We start from the raw sequence: 21,412 nt of genomic DNA on the forward strand, positions 1-21,412 counted from the left end.
ACCTCTAAGAGCCACTGCATCGAGGCATCCCGCCGAGTCAACCCCGTCAGCGGTCTTGTCAACTCGGGGAAGGAAGCATCGATCCAACGGCTACTGCAGGAATCAGTAGATCGTGCGGCAAATGAGAGGGGTCAGCCGCATTTCCTGAGATTGTCATCATGAAAACTCACCTACCCTCCCGAAGATCGAGGATGGAAGATGGCTTCCTCCTTGGGAACGGAGAAGGCTTAGTTTTTTGTAACTGCCTATAAATAGAGCTAAAAGAACCCAGAAAGGGGTTAGACACCATTTCATTACTAAGAGAAAGCTTGTAATCGACTGAAATATTAATGCATACACAAGTGGATTAGGGAGTTATTGCCGAACTACTATAAAATTGTTGTCTCCTTTACATTATTTTTCAGTCTTAATCCTTAATTGAACCGTGAGTGTTTTTGGGAGAGATAATTATGAGTTGTCAGAAAAACACCGTCAATAATAATAATATTAGAGTTATTAATATAATTATGGTATTATTTGTTACAATATTACTATTATATTATATTATATTACGAGTATGAATTTTAGATTGAAAAGAATGTAAATTTTAAATTTCATTAGGGGTATTATGGGTATTATAAAAGTTTTATTAATTGTACTATGTTAATTCTCGCACAATCTAAAAACTAAAATTGTTTTTAGGTTGTTTCTGATTTTGACTGTAAATTCTTAAAAAATTCTTCAAAAAGTACTTTTGAAGAGATTTACCAAACACTAAAATCAACTTCCGCTACAAGCAGAAGTTGATTTTAGAAGGAAAAAACAATACCAAACTAAGCCAAAGTCCCAACACAGGCGACTTCATTTGCTATCGGGTTCTTATCGTATGCCAAGGCTCCTGTGGCATTGAATATAAAAGGAGAAAAAACATGAGATGAGTTGCAACTTCAACACTAGAAAGATGATGACATGTCCTGTGGCATTGAATATAAAAGGAGAAAAAACATGAGATGAGTTGCAACTTCAACACTAGAAAGATGATGACATGTGTTTAGAACTTATTAATGCTTCATTTGTGATGGAAGGAACTAGAATATATACGTCAATGTTTATAATCAATAGCGGCAAAGGAAACCCAGAATTTTAAAGTTCCGAACCAGTATGAAACCTGCCATCTAAACGTTCTTTTTTTTTTTTTTTTTTTGTAATCCGTTTCTTTTCCTACTTCTGAATGCATTTACAGAGTACTTTGCATGCGGATTAAAAACAAAAAGGAAACGATAAAGAAAAAAGGGTTATTTACCACAAAAGATAACATGCAAACAGAAAATAACCAACTTAATGAATCATGTCTTTGGATATAGTGTTCAACGGTTACCTGTCAATGTACAGTTGTAATTCGGGAATCTTGTGATTGCGTCCAATACTCAAAATTCTTGCCACCTAGTAACCTCTGGGATCTTTCTTTTACAACATTGATCATCTACAACTTAAAACGTTTAAAACCATAAGTAAAATTACAGTTAAAAAAAGGGGGAAAAAAAAGACCATAAAGAGGAAAATTAAAGTAATTAGATTACCTCCTGTTCTTGAAAGGAGCTTGGCGTTCTCTCCTTTGGGGCCTTTATTCAATTAGAAAGCAATCATGCATTAGCTAGAGATATAAAGTAAAAATAAGCGTCTAATCTTGGCAAAAACAAATGTTCAAAGAAAAAAACCTCTATAGGCAAAGGATTTGTTGCCCGAGTTTTTGTATTTTGTTGGGTTCCGGATGTAATACAAAGCTGCCAAAAATTTGGACAAATGTGGGGAACACAGAAATGAACTGTTGAGGGAGGTATGTGTAGATATATCGCAGTATTTCATGTCATACCTTACTGAATAAACGTATCGGCAGCTCATCTTGAATCCTCCTATCAGTTGAAAAATTGAGCCCCTAAAAGAAAATGAAAACGGATGATATAAAACTGAAAAATAAATGTCAACAAAAGAACACGCTCCTGCAAAACTAAGCAAACAGCAAGAAGCATAGTAAAGGTTTACCAAACTTGTGACTGTCGTTGCCTGTTTAACTTTTTGAGCAAGAGGGACTTTTCCATTTCTTGAAAGTTTCTGCAACAGGTAGAAAATGCTTAAGAAAAGCTTTGCCCCAACAAAGTGATGCCACAAAACTCAGCAGAGAAGCCTGTAATGCGCTAATAGTTAAACCACCATTTTATAAGGAGTGCGCGCTTTGAAGTTGTAGACCGTTTGGCTGAAGCTTTTGCCGGAGTTCGATCTGGCAAAATAGTAAATGAAAAGGAGTACTGATATTAACAACCTACTCTGGAAAAGGCAAAAAGAACTCATTTGTACAAACATCACAAGAAGGACAATTCTACTAAACAAAACGAGACTTCTTTTCTTTCTTTTTTGCTTGAAATGGAAATGTTGATATTACTTCATGTTTTTAGCTAAAGAAACAATGCAGAGATTTCTTGGACCAAACAGTAGTCTAATACGAAACTAAACTAGGCAATTTTTCAGCAAGACTAGTTTGTGAAAAACGAAAGAAAATACAAAAATATAGAGGACAAAAAAAAAAAAAAGACTTTTCATACGGTCGACGTTACCATATCATGTCAAGTTGTCTACAGTATTAAACTGTAACGTAGAAAAACACGAATCAGGGGTAATTACCTTTTGTATTCTGTGTTTTCGTTTTGAAAAGAAGAACTCTGACAAGGCATACTTGGCTCCTGCAATAATGATATTATTAGCCAAAGAATGGATCAAATAAGATCACGAATACAACTATACGTGTATGATGGATAGATGCAAAAAAAAAAAAAAGGAATACTTTCTTTTGGTTTTGTGTTTTACTACTAAACATTCTCTCATTGAAAGATAATTAAAAGAAGCAAGTGTATGGAAGTACATTATTACACTTGTTTTGCATAGTTCTCTCCGATGTCTTCAGTCGAAATACCTGAAAAAGTAATTAAACAAGGAAATAAATAAGCAAAAAATAAACACATAAATAAATAAGAAAACGCACTCGCATGTTGCCAAAGTCAATTTCTTCCGTTTAATCCGTTACAAGAAAGCATTTATGAAAAGGGAATCGTTAATTACTTGAAACTCTGGCAAGTGTGGTTTGCTTCGCCTAGTGAGGGGCAATGAAGGAGACTTAAGAATCTGCAAAACCCATGAGAGTCCATTGAGCTATCATCCTCAAATTTTTCTCCAAATTTAATCAACAAATAAGAATCGACAATAATAATAATAAAAAAAAGGCAATGTTAACTGCAAGTACAAACTTTTCTGTTCAAGGGATAAGCCTTAAAGGCACGGGCATTTGGTTTTGCTTCTTCACCTGACTTTGCATTAACCTTATACCTGAAATCAAAACGCATAATGTGGCATCATTCATTTACATTTCCAAGGCAAACTCTATGATAAATATTTACTAATTGGCAAGAAGTTAACCTACCAACGTCTTTCTGCCCTATGTGCTGTTTCGAGATCAGGTTCTCTGGGAGTAGTAGTTTTAAGTCTAGCATTTGCTACCTGGAAATAAAATTTTAATTTGAGATCTTAATAATTGCAACGATATTTCCGCGAAAGACCAAAACTAAGTAGCAAGGTAATATGGCTCAAAATACAGCTTTATTAATCTTCTTATCAAACATATCAGCATATTTCTTACGATAAGAAAATTACCTGTTTAGGCACCTTGTGTAACAAAAGAGCTTGATGCTTCAGTTGCGCGTCCTACTTGTGCAAAATCATAACCACATTTTTTACACATCTCACAAAATAAAACAAAGTATAGCAAAGCAGAAACAGTAAATTTCGAATTGCAATAAACTGAATCAGTGATTAAGGATGCCAAAGTCACCTTGCTTAAATAACCAGCTTCCAACTTTTGTCTTTTAGTAGCCAGGTCATCAGTAACTGAAGAATTCTGCGAACTCTTGTCATCAATGTTACCTAATTTGTTCTTAAGCCTAGAGGACGAAGAACAAGGAAATGAATAACAGGAGTGAAGGAAAAAAAACAAAAAAAACAAAACTTAATTTTTCATAAATAACATACTAAAACAAAAAGGTGCTTGAAAGGAAACAAGAAAAGCACCTCAATGAGCGGATGGACTGAACAAGATGAAGTTGGTCAAGTTTAGCTAAATGACTTGCTGTGGGCTTCATTAGAGTTGAACTCCTTAATAGAGATGATTTCACTGGGGACTTGGCTTTTGATTGTGAAATAATATCTTGCGTAACGTGATTATTTAATTCTGTAGATATATCACATTTCAAATAAATTTAGAAAGTAATAATACATAAACAAACAAAAAAAAAGAAAATATCTGAAAATCAATAAAATATTCAAATGAACCACGAAAACGGTGTAAAAATGAAACGTACCTCTGTCATTCGCATTCACGTCTTCAACGTCTTTGGACAGAGCAGACGTGTTCACAACTCCAGTAGGAACGCCTTTTCGCCACTTCAATTTTATGATGAAAGCTAAACATTCATTAGTATCAGAAAAGACAAAAGAGTTAGATATAAAAAAGTTATAAATTATGCAAGAGAATTATAATTTAATCTCTCCGTAGATTGCAATCTTATGATAAACAGTTACTACTCTGACCAATGGACACTTTACCATCAAATTAGTAACTAACAAATTCTTTGAATAAAAAACTCGTTTTCACTTGTTCTTCAAACGATTTCGTTTCAGAAACCTTGACAAAAGAGAGAGAAACGGACGTCGAAACTATGACGATGGGAAATAACGATTTTGAAGCAGAGAAAAAGGATTATCGGAAAAGCTTACGAGAAGGTGGATAATTTCCATAGGATTCAAGCCAGCGTTCGGCTTCTCTGGCCTCGCAATCCGTCTCAACTCGACTGAAATCGTAGAACCTTGCAGCGTCAAACTCGTAATCCATGTCGATTTCTTCGACCGCGTACGTTTCTCTAACGAGCTCCTCCAATTCTTCTTCTCCATCCATTTCTCTCCGTCAACAACGCGACGCCTGAGAGAACGGAAGAACAACACGATCAGTATTGATTGTAATCTTTATTTCGTTTCTCTCGGAAAATTCTTCTTCCTCTCTCTCCCTCTCTCTTTCGCTCTCGTGCTTGATTTCTCGTAAAACAGAGACAGCTCTGGTTTTACTGGCGAATAAGCCAAAACAAAACAACAACGAGAACAACTGCTTTTGATTCCCTCCGATTTTCCCTCACTTTCTCTCTCTTTCTCGGGAACCGAGAGAGAAAGAGAAAGTTGTCACCATTAGCCCTCAAAACTCCATTGATTTCATCTCCAAACTTTCTCCCTCCAAACCAAACTTCTCCCCGTGAAAAAGAAAAACCGGAGAGAGAGAAAGTACGGGAACTTTTTCGTTATATTTATATATATATATATATACACACACACACACACACATACATACACATGTTACCTTTCTTTTCTGTGTTGTGCGGGCGTGAGTGAACCAACGGCGAGAATTTCGTTTGGCAAAGTGTGAGAGAGTGTGCGCGCTTGTTATGGCGCCCAATTGTTATGGCGCCCAAGTCTGTGTAAGAACCAAATAACCGGTCTCGTTTAAAATAATTGAGCCGAGAAAATTTATGATACGACGATTCTGCCCTTGATCGCTAGGTTTATTACTTATTAGTTGTCAGCCAGCCCCCTTTCACCTGTCCCCGAAGGAAAGGAGCAAAATGGAAAAATATTTATGACACGAGTAATGAATTGGATAACATTTTTTATATTACTTCCATGCTTGTTTTTGGTGAATATATTATTTCCATACTCGTATCAATTATTCGAAATGTCAACATCGTGTTAATTTTGAAATTTTGGTTGACAAATGACGGCCTTGTGTTATAACATTAGGTTTAGGTGTTCTCAAATGTATTTCCTAATTTTAACATCAAAATAGGAAAGAACAATGATCTAACAAAATTAATGGTTAAAATTATATCGTTTTTGATTTGGTGGACGTTGACCTTGGTTTTGACCGCTGACTTCTTTTTTCACCATAAATCATAAGATAACCATCATATAATATGCAAAAGAATGACCCCTATTATTTGTATGTCAATGTGGATGCTAATTAGAACTAATCCTCAAAGGAACAATAAGGGGGGAATTATGTGCGCGCTTGTTATGGCGCCCAAGTCTGTGTAAGAACCAAATAAGGGGAGAATCAATTATCAATTATAAAACAATAAGGGGGAATTCTTTTTTTTTTTTTTTTAGAGGAATAACAGGGATATTTCGTATAAAGGAAAGGAAAAAAAAAAGCATAGCTGGGTTGATTTCTAAAAATATAATTTAAAATTATAGGCTTGTTTAATTTGTTGATTCGAGTTGAGATGCGACTTCATATGAGAGCCTTTACTGTAGTAAAAAAGTTAGATGTGACTTCATGTGAGAGCTTTTTACTATAACAAAAAAGTTAGATGTGACTGTTTTTAAAAGTTTTTTACTGTAATAACTTAATAAGACTCAAATTCTAAACTTAAATTGGTAAAATAAACGGGCCATATTTCCTCCTACTAGTTATCCAATCCTTTTCACTCATTAACTTCCGCCATGTGCCTCAAGAGGATAGAAAATATGTCTTAATGTTGAGGCTTATGTCTATATATATATATATATATATTTTGAAACTCATGACAATTTTTTTTTTCCCCCGCTCTTGCCATTTGCCATAGCCCAGTTTTGGTTTTCAGGTTCATTGATGACAACAAACCCATTTAAATTTTAAATGAATATGTGTAATATGACAATGAGTTGTTTCTAATCTATACACGTTTCTAATCTATACACGTTACATCAACAAGGCAATTCTTTTGTCCCTACGCTGGCAAGTTCCTCGTATTATAACAATCCAAAAAAAAAACGGTGACCTGAAAGTGATTTTTTTTTTTAAAACATTTAGAGGCATAATTTCTTTTTTGCATATAAAGTATAGTAAAAAGGTTGCACGCTCCTACTGTCAACTCACGTTTTAGGAAGATGCGAGGAAAATGTCAAGGACAAGATTTTTTCCATTTCCAAGATTGAAATAAGAAAATGTTTCGTACAAAGTGGGCATAACATAAGGCCATTCTGTTTCTTGTTTTGGCGAATGGACTATGGAGCACTGTGATTGTTTTGTTCCTCCACAATTCTGGGCTTGTTATCTTCTTAATTATGCTTAATATCACAAATTGAGATATTCAAGGTGATACCAAAATATATGTCTGCAAGGGGCGAGGAGAAAAAGAAAATGTAAAGGTCCGATAAATTATGAGTAGGGAAAATGTGAACGAAAAGCATACGTATATTGGATTTTTCCCCACTTTTTGAGGTTTTTTTCCCCCCCTGTAAAACAGGAATGTAAAAAGTACTAATTTCCCGAATTTGGTGTTAAAGTAGAAGGAAGATGATTTTTGATTTGTTTTTCTGTGTATAAATCTGAAAATTATATGTCTATATTACTCAACTTTGGTTTTCTATCGTTGCTATCATTTTCAATTTGTCTGTACTTTCAAAATCCATTGTTTTTAATTTTCCCGTCGTTTCCTTTCGTTTTCCAAGTTTCATTTGCTTTCAGGCGTGTTGTTTGCTAGTCGTTGTCGTTTGTTGCATGTTCATGTCGTTCATACCTTACTGTCCGCCAAATCTGTAATCATTTCGAATTTTTTTGGACAATTCTCTTGTATTTTTTCCCACTTTTTTCTTTCTAAGTTTTTTAACCATGTTTCTTTCTTTCTATTTGTCCCCCTTTAAATCTTGTTTTAACCTTGCAGTATATTCGAAGGCTTATGTTGATTGTTCTCTTGGCCTCGTTTCAAACGTAATATGTCGTTTCGCATTTGATGTCGTCTTTAAGTTTCCTGTTGTTTTGACATTGCGGTCGTTTTGAACATTTTTGTCGTTTGCAAATTTATTGTGTTTATTTCTTGTCATTTTATTTTATATTTTATATTTGCCTTTTTATTCCTATATTGTCGTCATTATTTCGCTTTGATACCTTAACGTGTCAAACATATATGTGGCAATCATCGAGTTCTGTGGCGTTGTACGCCCTTGGCTGTTCCAGCAATCAGCGGCCGTCGACGGTCCACCTAAACTTTTGTCTTACTCCGAAGCAGATCACAAATCCACAATCTTCTCTTTCTCAAAAAATAAAAAAATAAAAAAAACCCACAATCTTCTCTTTTACTCCAAGTCTTTTTTCTCTCTCACTCTTTCAACTATTTTCTTCCTGTTTAAATCCAAAAAAAAAAAAAAAAGCGTCTTACTGTTAAAAATGATCAAAGGACTCTATCTTCTGCTCCTATTCGCCTTCTTCTTCGCCCTTTCAGAAGCCAAATTAAGCATTATACAGCCTCAACCTGCAAAGTCTTTCAACATCAGCTCTGTACAGGTATCTCAATTTTGTTCCCCAAAAAAAAAAACGTTTCTTTCTTTCGCCTTTTTTATTTTTATTTTTTTTTTAAGGTCAATTGATTTTTGTTTCCTCCAATTTTCTGGGTAAAAGAATGCTAGGACCTGCTCTTATAACGTCATAATAACCACAAGCTGTTCCTCAACTGGATACACAAGGGACGAGATAAGTATCTCTTTTGGAGATGCTTATGGCAATCAGGTTTTATTTATTTATTTTGTGTTATTATTTTCTTTTGCTAAAGATTTCAATTTTCTTTTTAATTCTAAATAATTGAAATTGGAAATCAGATCTACGCACCGAGGCTGGATGATCCGTCGACAAGAGCTTTCGAGCGGTGTTCTTCTGATACGTATCAGATAAACGGACCGTGTGCGTACCAAATCTGTTATGTTTATCTCTACAGAACCGGTCCTGATGGTTGGAAGCCGGAGAGTGTGAAGATCTACGGCTATAATTCCAAGGCTGTCACTTTCTACTACAACACTTTTATTCCAGGCGATATTTGGTACGGATTCAACTTGTGTAATGACGCTGCTTCTTCGTCGCACCAACGTTTTGGCCGGAGGTGGTTCTTGGTGATTTTAGGGCTCTCTTCTTTTCTTATGATTTTCTAATTCTATGATACTCTTTTTTAAAAAAAAATTATGAATATTTATAATACTCCGTCTTATGTTTTTATTTGTTAGATTAGATACATTTCATGACCAATGAGTTTGGTTCTATACTTTAGTCTTTAGCTGCCTTCGGGAAGCTTCTCCTTTTAGCTGTGGATTGTGGTGAAATTCTTAAAGAATTGCTTTTTACAATTTTTATCCGACACAATTTGGGTTTGAAATCACTGGAATAAGTTATTTTGGCTGTCGGAAAAGCATTATCAAACTGGCTTATGTTATATTGAGATGATAGTGAGTTGGATAATCAGATTCCAATTACCAACACTTGTGTATTTTCCTTCCGTCCTATTTTCTTTCCCTTGTAAAAGTTGGGGCAAGAATTATTCTTGAAATTAGTAGCAAGACAGCAATTACGACAATATTATCTCCCAAGTCCTAACAAAGAAATGAGGGCATAATATTCTTGTAATGAAAAGGTTGCTTACCACAAATAAGTTGATAACAGAGTTAGTGGTGTTACTCCTCGTCGCGTATTGGTCATATTTGCTAATAGGAAATGTTCACAAGTCACCTAGCACTATTTCCCATTTTGGAGACACAATTATGTGAAGTTCTGGATATTGTTTGTGCAGATAAGCATAGACCACAAGAACTGAGATGCTGCAATGACCGTTTAGAGTTATTTAAATGTCAATTATACGTGCAAACCATTGTGAAATTCAGATCATAACGAGCAAACCAGGGAAAAGTTTCTTACTCCGAAGTCATAACTAGTTAGTAACCAATTTTTTTTAGCACTATAGGAAATAATTGGCCTTGCTGCGGTAGATCAAGTCAAGCAATACCAAACCTGAAATCGCAAACTCAAACATCAACTTTAACAACCCTTTTGCTTACCGCTTTAATAGTCAATCATCACTTGATTATATCAAGCATGACATGCAAGTTCCAAGCTAACAAACGTGCATTAATGGAATCTTCCAACGATTCAAAGTGAACAAACTACCTGGGTTCTCTCTTATGGCTAGTAACTTAAATGAAATGCTGAGATTACAAACATCAAGGATCCAAATTAGGACCAACTGGACATTACACTCTTACGAAAGCTTTTAAGGATTGAGATGCCAAAAAAAAAAAAAAAGTGCCAAGGGAAGAAATTGAAATTGGGTCAAAAGGGGTGACATTTACTTCCCCTATTGAAATATAATATATCCGCTTTTAATCTGTAAAAAAAGATGATGGCTGTTGGGTTGAAACCAACACAAGACTCAAAAATCTGAACGAGAAAAAACACAATCAACACAATAAAGTTTTATCGAGGTTCGGACAAAAATTGTCCTATGTCCCCGTTGAGCTCTCTCACAAGAAGCTCTTCCACTATTAGATCAAAGATTACACCTTCATAGCTCACAAACCCAGAGAGAATCTCAGTACACACGAAAATAACCCAAGAAAAAATTACCCAGAACGTTTACAAGAGAAAATGCCAAGTAGAAAGAAAACCCAAAATCCTCTATGTTTTTCTCAGCAACCAAACGCCAAAATTCTCTCTTTCTCTCACTACAAAGTTGTTTCAGACTTTCTCTCTCTATTACAAGTGAATTAATTCCACCGAAAAAGCCACAATAGACTATTTATACTAATAGTCAAAATAGACGGCACCGACTCACTAAGACATCTACGCGTGCACTTGTGATTGGCTGTACACACATCTCTGGCTCTTCCTCCTTGTAAACGACATGTCACTTTGATCTATAGTGAAGCTAACAAATAAATTGTTGTCGTTTACTTGGAATTACTCCTTCAAACTCCACCTTGATTCCAAGTAAAAGCAATAATCTAGATTGTACTTCTTGTGAGGCCATGGCTCTACTTACCCTCTTCACGTTTTGCCAACACTGAGCAAGTCTAAGCACTTCTGAAACTTGCTCAGTGGAACAAATTTAGTAGCCATATCTGCTGGGTTATCTTCAGTCCCTATCTTCTCCAGTTTAATTACTCATTCTTCAACCTTGTCTCTGATGAAGTGATGTCTCACATCTATATGTTTTGTTCTTTCATGATAAACTGGATTCCTGCATAAATGAATAGCAGATTGACTATCTGAATATATCACAGAAGAACCCTCCATCACTTTGAGTTCTTTCAGTAATCCTTGCAGCCAAATAATCTCTTTGAATCCTTCAACTCCAGCAATGTATTCTGCTTCAGTACTTGAAAGAGCTACCACTGGCTATAGTTGTGCCTTCCAACTGATGCAACTTCCTCCAAGTGTCATGACGTATGTTGAAGTTGATCTTCTCTTATCTTTGTCACCTACAAAATCAGAATCAACAAAACCTTCCAAGACCAAGTGATTAGAGTTACATTTGTAAATTAAACAATATTGCAATGTACTGTTCACATATTTAAGTAACCACTTCATTGCCTGCAAATGCTCATGTCCAGGATTGGACATATATTGACTTAATGCACTTAGTTCATAAGCCAAATCTGGTCTTGTGCAGATCATTGCGTACATCAATGATCCAAGTGCACTTGAATATGGAATATTGGACATCTCTTGCTTTTCTTCTTTAGTTTTCGGTGACTGATCTATATAAAGTTTAAAATGGCCAGCTAATGGGATTCGAACTACCTTTGCTTGATTCATAGAGAATTTATATACTACCTTCCTCAAATATTCTTCTTGAGATAGACACAACACCTTTTGCTGCCTATTCCTCTTGATATCAATTCCCAATATCCGCTTAGCCCTTCCTAAATCTTTCATATCAAACTCTGAGCTTAGCATTTCTTTCACCTGATTAATTACACTAGACTTTATGCTTGTGATCAGCATATCATCTACATAGAGTAGAAGATATACTGCTCTTTCTGTTCCAACATCCTTGTAATACAAACATGAGTCATAATCACTCCTATTGAACCCCTCTTTGATCACATAATGATCAAAAGGCTTGTACCATTGACGCGGTGACTGTTTAAGTCCATAAAGGGACTTCTTTAATAGACATACCTTTTCTTCCTTACTGCTTTCTTCAAAACCTGGGGGTTGTCTCATGTAGATTGTCTCATTCAAATCTCCATGTAAGAAAACAGTTTTTACATCCATTTGTTCTAGCTCCCAATCTCTTTAAGCAACTAGTATCCTAGAAGCATAAATTGTAATAGGATATTTATTATTTAATTAATAAAAGAGTTTATTCATCATTTTATGTGCATATATTTATGAATATTTTATGAATATCAAATGAAAATTCTGTGATTATTTATGTATCCTTAAACATAGTATATAAGTGTTATATACGAGAAGATAATGTTTAAGGATAATAATAAAAAACATTGTTCATAATGAATTTAATTAAATATCAAAATCTTTAATTAAAACATTATTAATACATGTCATTCCTATTTAGAATGGAACGGTGCTATAAGCACTGTTAATATGGTGAGATATTGAATAAGTGTATTTCGCATAATGAGATTGTGTGGAACAGGGACACAAACACAATATGAATTTCTAATAATTTTCGTTAAGCATAGAAATTCTAATTGAGTCTACCGATGGTCATATATAGAATGATCTTAATCCTGAGTTCTTAACAAACTCCTATTTATGGATTTATGTCTTTTTATTTACTCGGTACGGATTCTGAGACCCTGAATTCTATTCCTTGTATTTTGGAGACATGATGAAATAGGTAGCCGGGAATGTTATTATACAAGATGGAATACATTCCTTCTTGAGAAAGAAGTAAATAAATAATTCTCTTGAGTGTTGATTCGGTACTGTAACGCCCTGAAGAATTAATTACGATTAATTAAGGTAATTGAGATTATTAGTGTGCTTAATCTGGATTATTAATTGAGTATTAATTAATAAATGTTTCTGACACGTGTGAGTTTAAATAGTTCCAAGGTATTTAAATTATTTTTAGTAATTTATTTTAACCCAGAAGTGTGTATGGGCGCATTTCTGGACTGTTCTTTTAAAATATTGTACACATGTCCTTTTCTTTCCTTTTCCTTTTCTTTTCTTTTTCCTTTTTCCTTACCTTTTTCCTTTTCCTTTCTTTTTCCCTTCCTTTCCCGTGCATCTCTCTCCCTCACTCTCTCGTGCTCTCTCTCTCATTTTTGTCCCAAATCAAACGGATCTTGAACCAAGGAAAGATTTAAAGAAGTTTTCAATGTCAAGAGAAGGATTCAAGGTAAGATTACTGAAAGAACCTCTCTTGAATCTTAAGTTTTTGAATTTCAAAACTTATTTTTGGTTCAAACCGGATTTTGATGGTTTTTGAGTAAAACTAGAGTAGAAATTGGAGATCTTGGGTTCTTTGAACTTGTTATAGGACCTAGAACCCAGATCTAGTGATTTTCTTTTGAAATATCTCGATTTGGGACTGGATTTGCAGGTTGTGGACTGATTTCCACGAGCTTCTCTCGCGCAGCTGATTCCACCGGTCGACCAGTGCGGTCGACCGGATCACATGGAAACCGGTTGACCTATGTGGTCGACCGAATTGCAGGCTGACCGGTCGACTGGTGTGCACACTACCGATCGACCGGTAGTGTTGCACTGCTATGCCACCGGTCGACTGGTTGACACGGGGTTTGACCCTGTTTGGCCTGAAATTGCTGTTTTGACCCCTGTTTTCGGAGAGAACCCAAATTAGCTTTATTTGGGGACTTGAGATAAATGGATTAACATTGTTAATCATTGATTTGAGATTGAAAACCCTTGGAATGATATTTTGAAACATGAAAATGGATTAGGGCACACTCATAGAAAATCTTGGTTGGAAATTGAGATTTGGATGGCTTTAGGAATGAGAATTAATCCTAAAGTGTTGTTTTGCATCAGTGATCGCTGAGGATTCAGACTGAAGGGGCTTAAGGAAGCGGAAGTCGAAAAAGGCAACGCTAGTCCCAGGTTTGATAGTGCGAGGTAGGATTTCTATCACTTTTCCTTGTGAGCCTGTTTTCAAAAAGGATTTTGGCCTTGAAAATGTTTTAAAGAAAGGGATTGGTTTGTGAAAGAAAACGTTTTGAAAACCATGGCTTGTTTAGTCATGGAACCTTATGGGTTGTCCAGTCATGGGGCCCGCAGCTTGAGTAGTTCGTGGGGTCGTATTAACGATTTCAAAATGTTAATGAATGATTTCTTAATAAAGAGATATTATGAACTGGTAATAGAGTCTATTGCTGTAAGCCTAGATAGGATGCAGAGAGTGCATCTTCGGGGGCAGAACCTGAAACTCGGTCCGGGTAGGCGAGGCACTTGGTTAGGTAAGTAATTTGTACTAATTACTTGCTGAAGCCTGTAATATGGAGATTTTACATTTATTTCCTTTGAGAAAAAGGATGTGAGGTTCCGGCTGTCTGTTGGAACTGAATGTCTATTTATTTACGTACCCATTTATTTATTTACTTGCACTTTATCTATTTATTTACTTTACGTCTTTGTAAATAACATCCTACTGGGCCTTTCGCTCACGTTTTATGTTTTCAATGTATTAAACCCCTCCCAGGAGACTCTAGGAACGGGGCACTGTAGCTGGATAATTGCTACGGAGCAGCTGAGTTGTACTGCTGTTGGAGTCAAGTGAGGATCGTGGACATCCTCTTGGACAAATGTAAGGAATTTGAGAAATTCTGTAAACTTATGTAATATTTAGATTTACTAGACTGTGGTTGATGTCTGTTGTAATGATTATTTACATGAGCATGTATGTACGTTACTGTATGTCCTGTGGGGTGGAGCCCTGTGTGTTAGAGGCTCCGAGATTCTGTAGTAATGTAATTATATTTTAATGCAATTGAGTGGGGCTCGTCTGGAAATCTGCTTTATTAACCCCTAATCGAGCTCCACGTCACCCACCCCGTTTGGGGGGCGTGATAGGTACTTGGATTAGTAAGAGCGCTCTGGTTCATAAATGTGTTTTATGAATCACTATCCATTAGAGAATCAATGGTACTCAAGGATGAATATATAATTAGAGATGTTAACGGATTCTACACGACTCTAATTATGAATTATTTATGGAGGGTTGATCTATATGCAATGACTATATCAAATGGACACTTCACAGTTTAGAAGTAATTAATGTCTATAATTTTGAGAGTGCAATTCCAAGTTTATAGTAGAGTAACTATTGGAATTAATAGAATTAATTAATTAATTAAAGTGTTTAATTAATTATTAATTTTATTGGAGCTCGGGATTATAGGTCCATTAGTCCCTGCGTCGTCCTTGTAATTCTACCAGACACAAAGGACAAAATGAAAATTTTAGAATTATGAAATTCTAAAAACTTAAATACTCGAAGAATAATTAATTGAGAATTAATTATTATTTAAATAATGTGATTATTTAAATTTGAATTTGAATCATGAACATAATTTAAATTTATCATTTTAAACTTATTTGATAAGTTGTTCAATTTAAAATTCAAATTAATTTAAGTTTGACTTAAATTCGAATTTGAATTTGAATTAAAATTGGACTACAGGATAAAGGATGATTTCTCTTCCTTCCCTATCTGCATTTGGCACCACACACAAGGGAGAAAATCCCAAGGATGGCCGGCCACAATAGGATAAGAGAGAGGAAAATTTTTTGTTCAAAATTAAAATAGGAGATAGAGATTTGATTTCTTTTTGAAGTTTGACTTCTACTCTTTAAATATGAGAATGATAGAAAATTGTGCACACAATTTTTGAAACATATTTTTTCTGCCCTAACTTGTAAGGGTGGCTGAAATTCTCAAAGGAAAAGAGAAGGAAAATTTTTTCTCCAAACAATTCCACATCGTGCATGCGTTGGTGTTTGTGGAAAATTTGACTGTTTTTGGAAACTGTTTTATCTCATGTGTGCACACACACACGTCTATGTGGAATCAAAGAATTGACGTGGAAGACTTTGGTTTTCTAAACACAAAGATTGGAGCAAGGATTGTTCGTGGTCAAAGAACTCAAGTTATCATCCGAGTCAGCCTCCAGGTATTTTTCCTAATTGAGTTTTTGACATATAAATTAATGTGATTAATTTATTCGTGCATAAATTAATATAATCTATAGAGTATCTCAAAAGTTTTATGAAAATTTTTGTTATACACTATCCGCCTCCCCGCCACGCTTCCGTATCCGAATTCGATTCGGTGACCAACATGTCTCATGTAGATTGTCTCATTCAAATCTCCATGTAAGAAAACTGTTTTTACATCCATTTGTTCTAGCTCCCAATCTTTTTAAGCAACTATTGCTAAAACAATTCTTATTGTCTTATATTTGACTACTGTAGGAAAGACCTTCATGTAGTCTATTCCTTCAACTTGAGTAAACCCCTTGGCGACCAATCTTACTTTGAATCTCTTAGAGTCACTTGCTGCAATTCTATCTTTGATTTTATTATTTCCATTTGCAGTCAACTAGCTTTTTGTTCTTTGGTTTATTTACCAAGGTCCAGGTCTTATTCTTCATTAGAGATGTCATTTCTTCGTTCATAGCTTGTTCCCACTTGTTGGATTGAGGACTTGACATTGCTTCATGATAACTCTTTGGTTCAAGTTTGACTACATCCTCTGCGGTGTTGAGGGCATAAGCAATTAAATTTCCACCTGAATATCTTTCAGGGGGTTTAATATGTCTTCTCTGCTTGTCCCTTGTCAGCATGTAGTCATTTAGCCCCTGATGAGTGAGGGATGGTTGTCTGGAGGCAGTCTCAGGTTGAGCTGCTTTTTGACTTATTTGATGATTAGTTTGAGCCTCACTAGTTTGTTGCTCTAAGCCTGCTGTAGGCTGATTTGTTTCCACAGTGGTTTGCTCAAAATGGCCATTATCCTCCACCTCAAATTGAAGCTCCTGTGTTGGGGTAGGCTTTGTCCCTGCATCATTAGAAGAAATAACAGTATCTTGTCTTTCTTTAAAATAGGGCATGTCATTTTCATTGAAAAATACATATCTACTAATGACTATTTTGAAACTAGGGCCATTCCTAACACAGTCTATATCCTTTGACACCTTTGGGATAGCCTAGAAAAATATATTTAATGGACCTAGGGTCTAATTTTCCCTCTTTTTGGTGGGCATATGCAGCACAACCAAAGACCCGGAGGTGGCTTAAGTTTGGAGGTTTGCCCGTCCAACATTCCTCTGGTGTCTTTAGGCCAATGAGCTTACATGGACACCTATTTATGAGGTAACATGCTGTACTGGCTGCCTTACTCCAAATTTTTTTTGCTTAGGTCAGCTCCAAACAACATACACCTTACCCTTTCCATTATAGTCATATTCATCATCTTTGCTATCACGTTTTGTTGGGGTGTCTTTTTCACTATTTTGTGCCTTAAAATACCTCTTTTAGCACAAAATTTAGAGAACAGGTTATGACAAAATTCCATACCATTGTCGGTTCTAAGGGCCTTTAATCTCCTATTAGTTTAACTTTCAACTAATGCCTTTCATAGTTTAAATTTCTCAAAAGATTCATCTTTGGATTTTAATAGATAAATCCATGCTTTTCTAGAGAAATCGTCTACTATAGAAAAAAAGTACCTGTGGCCTCCATGAGTTGAAACACTTTTTGGCCCCCATAAATCAGCATGTACGTAATCCAATGGTCCTTTAGCTCGGTAGGTAGAAAATGAGAAGCTAAGTCTGTGTTGCTTCCCCAAAATGCACTGCTCGCAGAAATTAAGTTGGTTGATTTTGTCCTTTCCTAGAAGGCCTTGTTTGCTCAATTCTTGTAACCCTTTCTCGCTAACACGAGCTAGTCTTCTATGCCAAATTTCTGTTTGGTGACCATCTTTAGTTACTGTTGCAGCAACTCCATCAGTAGTGTTTCCAAGCAACACATAAAGGCCATGCTGTTTTTGACCTTTCATTATTGTCAAAGAGCCTTTTAGTACACTGAGGAATCCACCTTCAGCTAGGGGTGTCAATTCGTGTCGCGTGTCGTATTTGTACCGTGTCAAATTTTTTTGTGTGTGACCCGTACACGACCTGTGACACGAAAATAATTGAGAACTGCGACACGAACACGACACGGTCAGGTTACGGGTTGACACGACACGAACTGAAAGTGACACGCGACACGAATTGACCCGCGAACCCGAGACACGACACGAACCTGTTGAACCGAAATTGACACGAAATTGTAGATTTCAGTCCATTTTGTAAAGACCTTAACAAAGTACCAAAGTCCAAGCATAGATAATAAAGTTCCAACACCAAAGTCCAAACCTGCATAACAACATTACACAACCACATTGATGCAAAAGAAAACCACATTGATGCAAAAGAAAACATCACATGAAATGAAACCTGCATAACAAAGTCCTAAAACCACATAGTTCAGATGAAGCAAAAAAAAAAAAAACATTACACAACCATAATAAAAATCAAATTCAAGCGCATCCGGAGTTAGAAGCTTGGTTGACAGTTTTTTCTTCATATATGTTAAGATTTAGATCAACCACATTATTGATGAGCTCATCCATATCTTCAATAAGTACTTTGAATCCATCTAGAAAAAAGAGTTACCGATTAGCATTTGTGAGACTGAGAGTAATAATATTTAAGAGAACAATGAAGAACTTGAAGAATATACCTTCATTTCCATACAACCAATCCCTTGTACAGACAATTGCTTCAACAGTCTCATGTTTAAGAGAGCTACGGAACTGATCAAGCACACGACTGCCAACACTAAATGCAGACTCTGAAGCAACTGTTGATACAAGAATGCATAATAAATCACGGGCCATGGCAACAAGAATTGGGTAGGGGCACTGATTTGTCTTCCAATATGAGAGAATATCCAATTGATAACTCCGTTTTATTCTAGGCTCTTCCAAATACAATTCCAACTATGATTTTTGGTTTGACGCATAAAACAAATCACTGGAAACATCATCAAATTCCTTAAAAAAAAATAAAACATTAGTAAAAAGAAGTAGAGCATGATTGACAGTGTGTTTTTTCAAGTTCTACCGTAAAAAGAAGTCTTTTTTTTACATATTTAACTACTCAAAACAAAACCTTTGTAAATTGATGCTTGAACATAAAAAAATGCAAAACAAGTTAAACATCAATAATCTCATAGGTAAACGAATATTTATAATAAAAAAATATGTTAAACGTCAACGGAATGCATACTATGTAAAACATCTAAACGACAGAGAAACCTCAAACAACATGACAGACGTAAAAAGTTAAAAACAATCATAAAAGTGGAGGAGACGAAAAACACAAATCATTAAAAAATGATAATATAGGAGATGAATGACAAAACAACAATAAATCTGCAAATGACAAAAGGTAAAAGAAATTTTCAATGATAAAACGACAAGAGAACAAACAAACAAAAAGTTTTAAAATGCGGAAACCAGCATCAATCATCTCCTACAAACGTTAGTAAAAAGAAGTAGAGAGATTGATGCTTGAACATTATTCAATTTGTAAATTGTAACTATATTGCATCATTAATGCCGTGTAATTTTGTCCAATGTGCTACAAGAAAGACCTATAGCTTTATTGGTGGAATATGATCATTTGCAGGTTACTTGGATTGATCATTTGGAATACGATAGAGTTCAATGTTCATTCATGGGTTTACATCAAACTCCAACCAAGTACCACTAGCCATTAGGGCTACTTCTTCAAATTTTAGTAACTAAGATAAATTTTAGTAACTAAGATAAATATATAAGAAAAATAAATATTATCTTTATCAAATTTGACTCATCTACTTCCATTCCATATGGTGCTTTACCCTTGTCCTTTTTCTTGCAAGTGGGTGATGGGACAGCATGATCAAGCTTCAAAGCATACTCGTCAAAAAGGGATTCCAACTTCTCATGCAATGATAACAACTCTTTAGAGTTAAGCCCAAAAGCTTTGTTGTAGCAAAAGTCAATAAACTGCGTCTTATACCGTGGATCGAATACAAGTGCAATGCCTAAAATAGGGCTGAATTGTGACCAATATTTCTGAAATTTAGGCCACATATGCATAGCCATGGACTTCAAGTACTCATCTTCACCTTGGGCATCATTTTTCAGGGTTATATAACATTCCATAATTGCTGGGAAATACAAGCTTGCTGTGAGATATCTTGTGCCAAAAAATAAAAGTGTGGCATCATAGAAGAATTTCAAGAACTTAGATATTTTCTCAACTCTTTCCTACTCATCGGAGTTGGGACAATTCTTATAGTTAGAATTACTCAATTCCAAATGTTGAAAGCGTGTCTATAAAAGAGAGCACTTTCAAGCATAAGATAAGTTGAATTCCATCTAGTAACCACATCCTGGGACAATCCTTTGTTGCTTCCCATCGATACTAACTTAACACATTCTAAAAACTTTTGTTTCCTTTGTTGTGATCCTTTAACGTATTTAACACTATCTCGAATCTTCTCAACTGACTTATCAATACTTTTCAAACCATCTTGCACAACAAGGTTAATGATATGGGCACAACATCTCAAATAAAAAAATTCACCATGAAAAGGCAACAAACCACGCAAGTTCAATTGCTTTTGCAATGCATCCACGGAGACATCATTTGAAGCAGCATTATTTAAAGTTATACTGAAAATCTTTTCCTCAATTCCCCAATCACTTAATAAGGAAAAGATTTTCTCAGATAATGCTATCCCAGTGTGTGGAGGTGGCATAAGACAAAAACTCAGAATTCTTTTATGTAACTTCCAATTCTTATCAAGAAAATGAGTAGTCAGGCACAAATACCCATCAGTAGTCAATGAAGTCCACAGATCAAATGTCAAACTTATTCTACCAGGACATGCATCCAACATATTTTTTATTTTCATTTTCTCCCTTGTATACAACTTAAGAGAGTCAACTTTAGCAGTGTTCCTAGACACTAATTCCACATCAGGATATAGATATTGAAGCATAGCCCTTAATCCTTTGTACTCAACAAATTGGAAAGGCAAATCATGCATAACAATACAAGCAGTCACCAACTCACGACATTTTTCAGAATTAAAGCTACAAGAGCCAAATGACAGGCTACTATCACGAGAAATTAACATTTGACCAATATCTCTAGTGTCTGATCTCGGACAAGTTTTAATATGCTTCAACATGTTACCTGTTCCATACTTACTAGCAGCAAGATATTGTTGCCCACACTTCTTGCAAGCACTCCTAAGCTTTTTGTCCAGACCAAGAGGAAGGATGTCAAAAAAGTTCCAAACTTTTGATTTCAACTTCTTCTTCTTGAGAGGTTTTTGGCCACCGACGCCTATAACCTCAACCACATCCTCCTCATCCTCCTCAAGCTCGATATCCACATCTATTGGTTCCTCTAAATCATTGTTCTCACTTTGTGCCTCCAAATCATTGTTGTTCAT

General features: G+C 35.4%; 3 protein-coding genes across 3 annotated transcripts; 1 reads left to right on the forward strand and 2 right to left on the reverse strand.

Annotated features, from left to right (window-relative positions):
• Window positions 1-812: 812 nt before the first annotated feature.
• LOC21396153 (protein TPX2) lies at window positions 813-4,978 on the reverse strand. Its single transcript, XM_024173918.1, has 16 exons — window positions 4,801-4,978; window positions 4,386-4,487; window positions 4,096-4,255; window positions 3,860-3,968; window positions 3,681-3,732; window positions 3,452-3,515; window positions 3,279-3,357; window positions 3,094-3,156; window positions 2,897-2,947; window positions 2,659-2,717; window positions 2,191-2,257; window positions 2,023-2,091; window positions 1,853-1,915; window positions 1,760-1,763; window positions 1,560-1,601; window positions 813-877 (listed from the first exon to the last, which is right to left on the reverse strand). The coding sequence occupies exons 1-16, from the start codon at window positions 4,976-4,978 to the stop codon at window positions 813-815; spliced, it is 1,227 nt and encodes a 408-aa protein (XP_024029686.1).
• Window positions 4,979-8,053: 3,075 nt separating this feature from the next.
• LOC21396154 (embryo-specific protein ATS3B) lies at window positions 8,054-9,251 on the forward strand. Its single transcript, XM_010110787.2, has 3 exons — window positions 8,054-8,392; window positions 8,507-8,614; window positions 8,704-9,251. Exons 1-3 carry the CDS (start codon window positions 8,276-8,278, stop codon window positions 9,028-9,030), a joined length of 552 nt encoding a protein of 183 aa, XP_010109089.1. The 5' UTR covers window positions 8,054-8,275; the 3' UTR covers window positions 9,031-9,251.
• An 11,006-nt stretch (window positions 9,252-20,257) lies between these two features.
• LOC112094021 (zinc finger BED domain-containing protein RICESLEEPER 2-like) lies at window positions 20,258-21,412 on the reverse strand. Its single transcript, XM_024173919.1, has one exon. It carries the CDS (start codon window positions 21,410-21,412, stop codon window positions 20,258-20,260), a length of 1,155 nt encoding a protein of 384 aa, XP_024029687.1.

Source organism: Morus notabilis, unplaced genomic scaffold (assembly GCF_000414095.1).
Source record: "Morus notabilis unplaced genomic scaffold, ASM41409v2 Scaffold399, whole genome shotgun sequence".
Taxonomy (NCBI): domain Eukaryota; kingdom Viridiplantae; phylum Streptophyta; class Magnoliopsida; order Rosales; family Moraceae; genus Morus; species Morus notabilis.